This window comes from Coregonus lavaretus (genome assembly GCF_964263955.1).
Source record: "Coregonus lavaretus genome assembly, contig: HAP1_SCAFFOLD_2930, whole genome shotgun sequence".
Lineage (NCBI taxonomy): Eukaryota > Metazoa > Chordata > Actinopteri > Salmoniformes > Salmonidae > Coregonus > Coregonus lavaretus.
In genome coordinates, this window is record NW_028165362.1 from 1 (window position 1) to 10000 (window position 10000).

The 10000-nt window shown below is 45.0% G+C and overlaps 1 protein-coding gene across 1 annotated transcript in view; it reads right to left on the reverse strand.

Moving 5' to 3' along the window:
• Positions 1–1530: 1530 nt before the first annotated feature.
• Positions 1531–10000, reverse strand: part of LOC311115935 (low-density lipoprotein receptor-related protein 3-like) — a gene marked incomplete at both ends in the record, with an annotated part of 64265 nt that continues 55795 nt past the window's right edge. Inside the window, 4 exon segments of the mRNA XM_084191058.1 lie at positions 1531–1659; positions 5322–5483; positions 7731–7937; positions 8671–8892. Of these exon segments, the coding sequence (XP_084047184.1) occupies positions 1531–1659; positions 5322–5483; positions 7731–7937; positions 8671–8892 (720 nt within the window).

The following is a 10000-nucleotide window of genomic DNA, read 5'->3' on the forward strand; positions in this document are numbered from 1 at the left end:
AATTTTTTGGGCCTTCCTCTGACACCGCCTGGTATAGAGGTCCTGGATGGCAGGAAGCAAGGCCCCAGTGATGTACTGGGCTACCCTCTGTAGCGCCTTGCGGTCGGAGGCCAAGCAGGTGCCATACCAGGCGGTGATGCAACCGGTCAGGATGCTCTTGACGGTGCAGCTGTATAACTTTTTGAGGATATGGGGACCCATGCCAAATCTTTTCAGTCTCCTGAGGGGGAAAAGGTGTTGTCATGCCCTCTTCACGACTGTCTTGGTTCTGTTTGGACCGTGATAGTTTCTTGGTGATGTGGTCACCAATGAAATTAAATCTCTCGACCCGCTTCACTACAGCCCCGTCGATGTGTATGGGGGCGTGTTCAGCCCTCTTTTTCCTGTAGTCCACGATCATCTCCTTTGTCTTGCTCACGTTGAGGTAGAGGTTGTTATCCTGGCACCACACTGCCAAGTCTCTGACCTCCTCCCTATAGGCTGTCTCATCGTTGTCGGTGATCAGGCCTACCACCGTTGTGTCGTCAGCAAACTTAATGATGGTGTTGGAGTCGTGCCTGGCCATGCAGTCGTGGGTGAACAGAGAGTACAGGAGGGGACTGAGCACGCACCCCTGAGGGGCCCCCGTGTTGAGGATCAGCGTGGCAGATGTGTTGTTACCTACCCTTACCACCTGGAGGCGGCCCGTCAGGAAGTCCAGATCCAGTTGCAGAGACAGGTGTTTAGTCCCAGGGTCCTTAGATTAGTGATGAGCTTTGAGGGCACTACGGTGTTGAACGCTGAGCTGTAGTCAATGAATAGCATTCTCACATAGGTGTTCCTTTTGTCCAGGTGGGAAAGGGCAGTGTGGAATGCGATTGAGATTGCATCATCTATAGATCTGTTGGGGCGGTATGCGAATTGGAGTGGGTCTAGGGTTTCTGGGATAATGGTGTTGATGTGAGGACCAGCCTTTCAAAGCACTTCATGGCTACAGACGTGAGTGCTACGGGTCAGTAGTCATTTAGGCAGGTTACCTTCGCTTTCTTGGGCACAGGGACTATGGTGGTCTGCTTGAAACATGTTGGTCAGGGAGAGGTTGAAAATGTCAGTGAAGACACTTGCCAGTTGGTCCGCGCATGCCCTGAGTACATTTCTTATAAGCGTCTGGATTAGGGAGGGAGGGAGGGAGGGAGGGAGGGAGGGAGGGAGGGGAGGACCAGACTAATGAGAGTGAAAAGAGAGAGAGAGGAGGGAGGGAGAGAGAGAGAGAGAGACAGAGACAGAGACAGAGACAGAGACAGAGACAGAGAGAGAGAGACAGACAGACAGACAGACAGACAGACAGACAGACAGACAGACAGACAGAGAGACAGAGACAGAGACAGAGACAGAGACAGAGAGCGAGACAGACAGACAGACAGACAGACAGAGTGAGAGTGAGAGTGAGAGTGAGAGTGAGAGTGAGAGTGAGAGAGATAGACATAGATAGATAGAGAGTGAATGAGACAAAGACAGAGTCAGAGACACACAGAGTGAGATGAAATAATCCTACCTATAGTCTCTTGTCCGGAGGGAGTAGAGTTTGAATGCACAGCCCAGAGCTATGACCAGGAGGAGGCCACAGCCCAGAGAGCCTATCAGGGCTGCAGTGATCACCTTGAAACAATACAGGCATTCCTGGCATATCATAAAATACATCACAAAACTATATAATACTAGTTCTAGTAATGGTGTTAGATATACAAAAGTATGTGGACACCCCTTCAAATTAGTGGATTTGGCTATTTCAGCCACACCCGTTGCTGACAGCTGTATAAAATCGAGCACACAGCCATGCAATCTCCATAGACAAACATTGGCAGTAGAATGACCTAACTGAAGAGCTCAGTGACTTTCAAAGTGGCACCGCCACAGGATGCCACCTTTCCAACAAGTCAGTTCGTCACATTTCTGCCCTGCTAGAGCTGCCCCGGTCAACTGTAAGTGCTGTTATTGTGAAGTGGAAACGTCTAGGAGCAACAACGGCTCAGCCACGAAGTGGTAGGCCACAGGGCTCAAAGAACGGGACCGCCGAGTGCTGAAGCGCGTAGCGCGTAATAATCGTCTGTACTCGGTTGCAACACTCACTACCGAGTTCCAAACTGCCTCTGGAAGCAACATCAGCACAATAACTGTTTCCATGGCCGATCACCATGCACAATGCCAAGCGTCGGCTGGAGTGGTGTAAAGCTCGCCGCCATTGGACTCTGGAGCAGTGGAAACGTGTTCTCTGGAGTGATTAATCACGCTTCACCATCTGGCAGTCAGACAGACTAATCTGGGATTGGCGGATGCCAGGAGAACGCAACCTGCCCCAATGCATAGTGCCAAATTTAAGGTTTGGTGGAACTGGAATAATGGTCTGGGGCTGTTTTTCATGGTTTGGGCTAGGCCCCTTAGTTCCAGTGAAGGGAAATCTTAACGCTACAGCATACAATGACATTCTAGACAATTATGTGCTTCCAACTTTGTGGCAACAGTTTGGGGAAGGCCCTTTCCTGTTTCAGCATGACAATGCTCACATGCACAAAGCGAAGGTCCATACAGAAATTGTTTATCGAGATCGGTGTGGAAGAACTTGACTGGCCTGCACAGAGCCCTGACCTCAACCCCATCGAACACCTTTGGGATGAATTGGAACGCTGACTGCGAGCCAGGCCTAATCGCCCAACATCAGTGCCCGACCTCACTAATGCACTAAGCAAGTCCCCTCAGCAATGTTCCAACATCTAGTGGAAAGCCTTCCCAGAAGAGTGGAGGCTGTTATAGCAGCAAAGGGGGGACCAACTCCATATTAATGCCCATGATTTTGGAATGAGATGTTAGACGAGCAGGTGTCCACATACTTTTGGTCATGTAGTGTACATGTACTTCACAATACATGGTCAGAGATACAGTGGGAAAAAAAAGTATTTAGTCAGCCACCAATTGTGCAAGTTCTCCCACTTAAAAAGATGAGAGAGGCCTGTAATTTTCATCATAGGTACACGTCAACTATGACAGACAAATTGAGGGAAAAAAATCCTGAAAATCACATTGTAGGATTTTTAATGAATTTATTTGCAAATTATGGTGGAAAATAAGTATTTGGTCACCTACAAACAAGCAAGATTTCTGGCTCTCACAGACCTGTAACTTCTTCTTTAAGAGGCTCCTCTGTCCTCCACTCGTTACCTGTATTAATGGCACCTGTTTGAACTTGTTATCAGTATAAAAGACACCTGTCCACAACCTCAAACAGTCACACTCCAAACTCCACTATGGCCAAGACCAAAGAGCTGTCAAAGGACACGAGAAACAAAATTGTAGACCTGCACCAGGCTGGGAAGACTGAATCTGCAATAGGTAAGCAGCTTGGTTTGAAGAAATCAACTGTGGGAGCAATTATTAGGAAATGGAAGACATACAAGACCACTGATAATCTCCCTCGATCTGGGGCTCCACGCAAGATCTTACCCCGTGGGGTCAAAATGATCACAAGAACGGTGAGCAAAAATCCCAGAACCACACGGGGGGACCTAGTGAATGACCTGCAGAGAGCTGGGACCAAAGTAACAAAGCCTACCATCAGTAACACACTACGCCGCCAGGGACTCAAATCCTGCAGTGCGAGACGTGTCCCCCTGCTTAAGCCAGTACATGTCCAGGCCCGTCTGAAGTTTGCTAGAGTGCATTTGGATGATCCAGAAGAGGATTGGGAGAATGTCATATGGTCAGATGAAACCAAAATATAACTTTTTGGTAAAAACTCAACTCGTCGTGTTTGGAGGACAAAGAATGCTGAGTTGCATCCAAAGAACACCATACGTACTGTGAAGCATGGGCGTGGAAACATCATGCTTTGGGGCTGTTTTTCTGCAAAGGGACCAGGACGACTGATCCGTGTAAAGGAAAGAATGAATGGGGCCATGTATCGTAAGATTTTGAGTGAAAACCTCCTTCCATCAGCAAGGGCATTGAAGATGAAACGTGGCTGGGTCTTTCAGCATGACAATGATCCCAAACACACCGCCCGGGCAACGAAGGAGTGGCTTCGTAAGAAGCATTTCAAGGTCCTGGAGTGGCCTAGCCAGTCTCCAGATCTCAACCCCATAGAAAATCTTTGGAGGGAGTTGAAAGTCCGTGTTGCCCAGCGACAGCCCCAAAACATCACTGCTCTAGAGGAGATCTGCATGGAGGAATGGGCCAAAATACCAGCAACAGTGTGTGAAAACCTTGTGAAGACTTACAGAAAACGTTTGACCTGTGTCATTGCCAACAAAGGGTATATAACAAAGTATTGAGAAACTTTTGTTATTGACCAAATACTTATTTTCCACCATAATTTGCAAATAAATTCATAAAAAATCCTACAATGTGATTCTCTGGAATTTTTTTCTCATTTTGTCTGTCATAGTTGACGTGTACCTATGATGAAAATTACAGGCCTCTCTCATCTTTTTAAGTGGGAGAACATGCACAATTGGTGGCTGACTAAATACTTTTTTCCCCCACTGTATAGTTATAGTAGACCTGTGGATGCTAATGGCTGGAACGGAGCGAAATGGAATGGCATCACCATGGAAACCATGCGTTTGATGTATCTGATACCATTCCGCCCAATTCCGCTCCAGCCCGTCCTCCCCAATTAAGGTGTCACCAGCCTCCTGTGCTGTAGGTGTCCAACTCTTTCCTCGGAGGGCCAAGTGGGTTTTCACTCCTCCCTTGGACTTGTTTAATGAAGTAAGGAGACTGCTTGTCTTTGGGCTTAGTTGAAAGGAAAACCCAGAAAAACCTGCAGACACTTGGCCCTCCATGAGAATGAGTTGGACACCCCTGGTGTTGACCAGCAAATTCAATTAAAATCAAATTCTAAATCTGGACCTCCAAGCCAAGTTCCACTGCTTTTCTTTTTCATTTTCCCCTCTAATCAGGGACTGATTTAGACCTGGAACGCCAGGTGAGAGTATTTCATTATCAGGTAGAACAGAAAACCAGCAGTACTCCGGACCTCGTAGGGTAAGATTCAGATGTAGCTTGGTAGCCAGGTGGCAGGGAGCACAGCTGGTAGAGCGCTGGGCCAGTAAGCGAAAGGTCGCTAGTTTGAATCCCGAAGCCGACAAGGTAAAAAAATATGTCGATGTGTCCTTGAGCGATGCACTTAACCCTAATTGCTCCAGGGACACTGGACAGTGCTGACCCCACTCTCAGTGGGAGTTGGGATATGCAGGAAACACATTTCCTATTCACACGTGCGTTTATAATACACATTTGTGAAATAGGCCAGATGTGAGAACCCATCAAATGATGGTTTTCTGTACCTTCCTGGGCACAGCTGCCAAACAGTCTCTCTCATCACTACCATCCAGACAGTCCTCCTGACCATCACAGCGCCACGTCTCAAAGATACACAGGTTGGTGCCACAGTGGAAGTTACCCGGCTGGCAGTCAAAACAGTTCTTCTCATCGGAACCGTCTGGGCACTGGAATGGATGAGAGATATCTGTATATTTACAACCAAAACATAATAGAAACATTTCCATTGTGGTCCAAACATCTTTCTACTGATTGTCTTCCAAGAATGGAAAAATACCAGAATTGTTTCATCCTCAGTGTGTAGATTAGATTGATGGAGAATATGTTGATACAGTGTCTTCAGAAAGTATTCATACCCCTTGACTTATTCCACATTATGTTGTGTTACAGCCTGAATTCAAAATGGATTAAATAAATCAAAAATCTCACCCATCTACACACAATACCCCACAATGACCAAGTGGAAACATGTTTTAGACATTTTTGCAAATGTATTGAAAATGAAATACAGAAATATCTCATTTACACAAGTATTCTCACCCCTGAGTCAATACATGTTAGAATCACCTTTGGCAGCGATTACAGCTGGGAGTCTTCTTTACCCATTATTCTTCTCAACATTCTTCAAGCTCTGTCAAGTTTGGTTGTTGATCATTGCTCGACAGCCATTTTCAAGTCTTGCCATAGATTTTCAAGCCGATTCAAGTCAAAACTGTAACTAAGCACACTCAGGAAACATTTAATGTTGTCTAGGTTAGCAACTCCAGTGTGTATTTGGCCTTGTGTTTTAGGTTATTGTCCTGCTGAAAGGTGAATGTGTCTCCCAGTGCCTGTAGGGAGGCAGACTGAACTAGGTTTTCCCGTAGGAGTTTGCCTGTGCTTAGCTCTTTTACCCTCCAAAAAAACTCCCTAGTCCTAAGCAAACCCATAACATGATGCCGCCACTACTATGCTTGAAAATATGAAGAGTGGTACTCAGTAATGTGTTGTGTTGGATTTGCCCCAAACATAACGCTTTGTATTCAGGACATGAAGTTAATTTCTTTGCCACATTTTTGGCAGTTTTACTTTAGTGCCTTATTGCAAAACAGGATGCACGTTTTGGAATGTTTTTATTCTGTACAGGCTTCCTTCTTTTCAATCTGTCGTTTAGGTTAGTATTGTGGAGTAACTACAATGTTGTTGATCCATCCTCAGTTTCCTCCTATCACAGCCATTAAACTCTGTAACTGTTTTAAAGTCAACATTGGCCTCATGATGAAATCCCTCAGTGGTTTCCTTCCTCTCTGGCAACTGAGTTAGGAAGGATGCCTGTATCTTTGTAGTGACTGGGTGTATTGATACACCATCCAAAGTGTAATTAATAACTTCACCTTGCTCAAAGGGTTAATCAATGTCTGCTTTTTTATTTTTACCCATCTACCAGTAGGTGCCCTTCTTTGCAAGGCATTGGAAAATCTCCCTGGTCTTTGTGGTTGAATCTGTGTTTGAAAATCACTGCTCGACTGAGGGACCTTACAGATAATTGTATGTGTGGGGTACAGAGATGAGGTAGTCATTCAAAAATCATGTTAAACACAATTAATGCACAGACTCCTTGCAACTTGCAACTTAATTATGTGACTTGTTAAGGACATTTCTACTCCTGAACTTATTTAGTCTTGCCATAACAAAGGGGTTGAATACTTATTGACTCAAGACATTTCAGCTTTTCATTTTTTATTCATTTGTAAACATTAAAAAAAAAACATAATTCCACTTTGACATTATGGGGTATTGTGTGTAGGCTGGTGACAAAAATCTAAATTTAATCCATTTTAAATTCAGGCTGTAACACAACAAAATGTGGAAAAAGTCAAGGGGTGTGAATACTTTCTGAAGGCACTGTAGCCAAAACATCAAATAATTGGCAGCAGGGCTACATCAAGGATAACACAATAAAGTATTTGGGTTGTCTTCCAAAAATGGAAGAATTAAGCAACTAAATAGATTGTTTTCAATTCACTGTGCTCTTTTGTTAATTCCTTATGTGTAGGCCGTCATTGTAAATAAGAATTTGTTCTTAACTGACTTGCCTTAAAAAAGTTAATTCCTTATGTAACTATTTCATGTTTTTGTATTTGTGTATCTTTAGTGATTAAAGGGCCGTCTGTAAGCATTTCACTGTTAGTCTACACCTGTTGTTTACGAAGCACGTGACAAATAATTAGATTACATTTATTAAAAGCTTGCGTGTTTCGACACAACGATCTTTATCAGAAGCATACCCAGAAAATGGACTGTAACTAGATTATTTTCAATTCATGGGTCCCTCTCCTAGATCCAGGATTTTAGCAGAACAATTTTTTAAAAATCAGAATTGTACAATAGGACAATAAAGTATTAATTGATTGATTGATTGATTGATACATTACCTTCTTCTGGTTGTTACATCGTTCAGAGGCAGGGTAGCAGGCCCCACTGCCCCCCTCACAGGGGTACTCCCCCTCCTGGCAAACTGGGCAGTCCTCCTCGTCGCGCCCCGTAGGGCAGTGCCAGTACCCGTCACAGCGCTGGCGCTCGGAGTAACAGCCCTGGTCCCCTCCGCACGGGTGCTCCCCCGGGAAACAGTAACCTTTCACCTACAGGGTAGAATAGTAAAGGAAAAATTGTATTGTTCTCATAAAGTGGCCTTTAACTCTGGGTCATAGGTCATAGGCTTCTGCCTGGTCAGGAAAAACTCTGGGTAATAGTCACAGGCTTCTGCCTGGTCAGGAAAAACTCTGGGTACTAGTCATAAGCTCCTGCCTGGTCAGGAAAAACTCTGGGTACTAGTCACAGGCTTCTGCCTGGTCAGGAAAAACTCTGGGTACTAGTCATAGGCTTCTGCCTGGTCAGGAAAAACTCTGGGTACTTGTCACAGGCTTCTGCCTGGTCAGGAAAAACTCTGGGTACTAGTCACAGGCTTCTGCCTGGTCAGGAAAAACTCTGGGCCATACCAATGACAATTCTAAACACAAAACACATGAAAACAAAACAGAGCACTTCATCATCAAGACAACCATTTACAGTCCCACTGTCCCAAACCTAATCTACCTGGTATGCAGCGTTGAATCCATGGCCGGGGCTATCTGGTGTTAGGGTCAGGCTCAGGGTTAGGGTTAGGGTCAGGGTTAAGGTTAGGGTTAACCCTTCTGGTATGTAGCATTGAATCCATGCCCAGGGCTGCGTGGTGTTAGGGTTAGGGTTAAGGTCAAGATCAGCATCAAGGTCAAGGTCAGGGTTAAGGTCAAGATCAGGGTTAGCCTACCTGGTATGTAGCGTTGAATCCATGCCCAGGGCTGCGTGGCTGGGCCAGGGTTAAGGTTAGCCTACCTGGTATGTAGCGTTGAATCCATGCCCAGGGCTGCGTGGCTGGGCCAGGTACAGTAGACTCATCTGTCCTCTACTGGACTCTAATAGGGCTGGTCTCCTGTTGTTATGATGAGACAGGGCCTGCAGGAGGCGCTCTGCTCTCTGGACCAGCCCATCATAGACATGGAGGGAGTCCGCCGGTCCTAACCCCAGGTCCAGCTGCAACAGGATGGGCTTCGGGTCCTAGGAGGAGGGGGAGAGTTAGATTCATCAATTAGTCGACCTACAGCATCCGTATGAAAATCCAAAATAACTCATTTAAGTGATTTTCCATTGCTGGACAGCCAGTTAAATAAACAAGCTTCTGTTTTGATTGAGCTTTTTCCCCTCTGCTATAGATCAGTTAGCATGTGTTCAGCTCTTTAACTCTGCTATAGATCAGTTAGCATGTGTTCAGATCTTTAACCCTGCTATAGATCAGTTAGCATGTGTTCAGCTCTTTAACCCAGCTATAGATCAGTTAGCATGTGTTCAGCTCTTTAACCCTGCTATAGATCAGTTAGCATGTGTTCAGCTCTTTAACTCTGCTATAGATCAGTTAGTATGTGTTCAGCTCTTTAACCCTGCTATAGATCAGTTAGCATGTGTTCAGCTCTTTAACCCTGCTATAGATCAGTTAGCATGTGTTCAGCTCTTTAACCCTGCTATAGATCAGTTAGCATGTGTTCAGCTCTTTAACCCTGCTATAGATCAGTTAGCATGTGTTCAGCTCTTTAACCCTGCTATAGATCAGTTAGCATGTGTTCAGCTCTTTAACTCTGCTATAGATCAGTTAGCATGTGTTCAGCTCTTTAACCCTGCTATAGATCAGTTAGCATGTGTTCAGCTCTTTAACTCTGCTATAGATCAGTTAGCATGTGTTCAGCTCTTTAACTCTGCTATAGATCAGTTAGCATGTGTCCAGCTCTTTAACTCTGCTATAGATCAGTTAGCATGTGTTCAGCTCTTTAACCCTGCTATAGATCAGTTAGCATGTGTTCAGCTCTTTAACCCTGTTATAGATCATTTAGCATGTGTTCAGCTCTTTAACCCTGCTATAGATCAGTTAGCATGTGTCCAGCTCTTTAACTCTGCTATAGATCAGTTAGCATGTGTTCAGCTCTTTAACCCTGCTATAGATCAGTTAGCATGTGTTCAGCTCTTTAACCCTGTTATAGATCATTTAGCATGTGTTCAGCTCTTTAACCCTGCTATAGATCAGTTAGCATGTGTTCAGCTCTTTAACTCTGCTATAGATCAGTTAGCATGTGTTCAGCTCTTTACCCCTGCTATAGATCAGTTAGCATGTGTT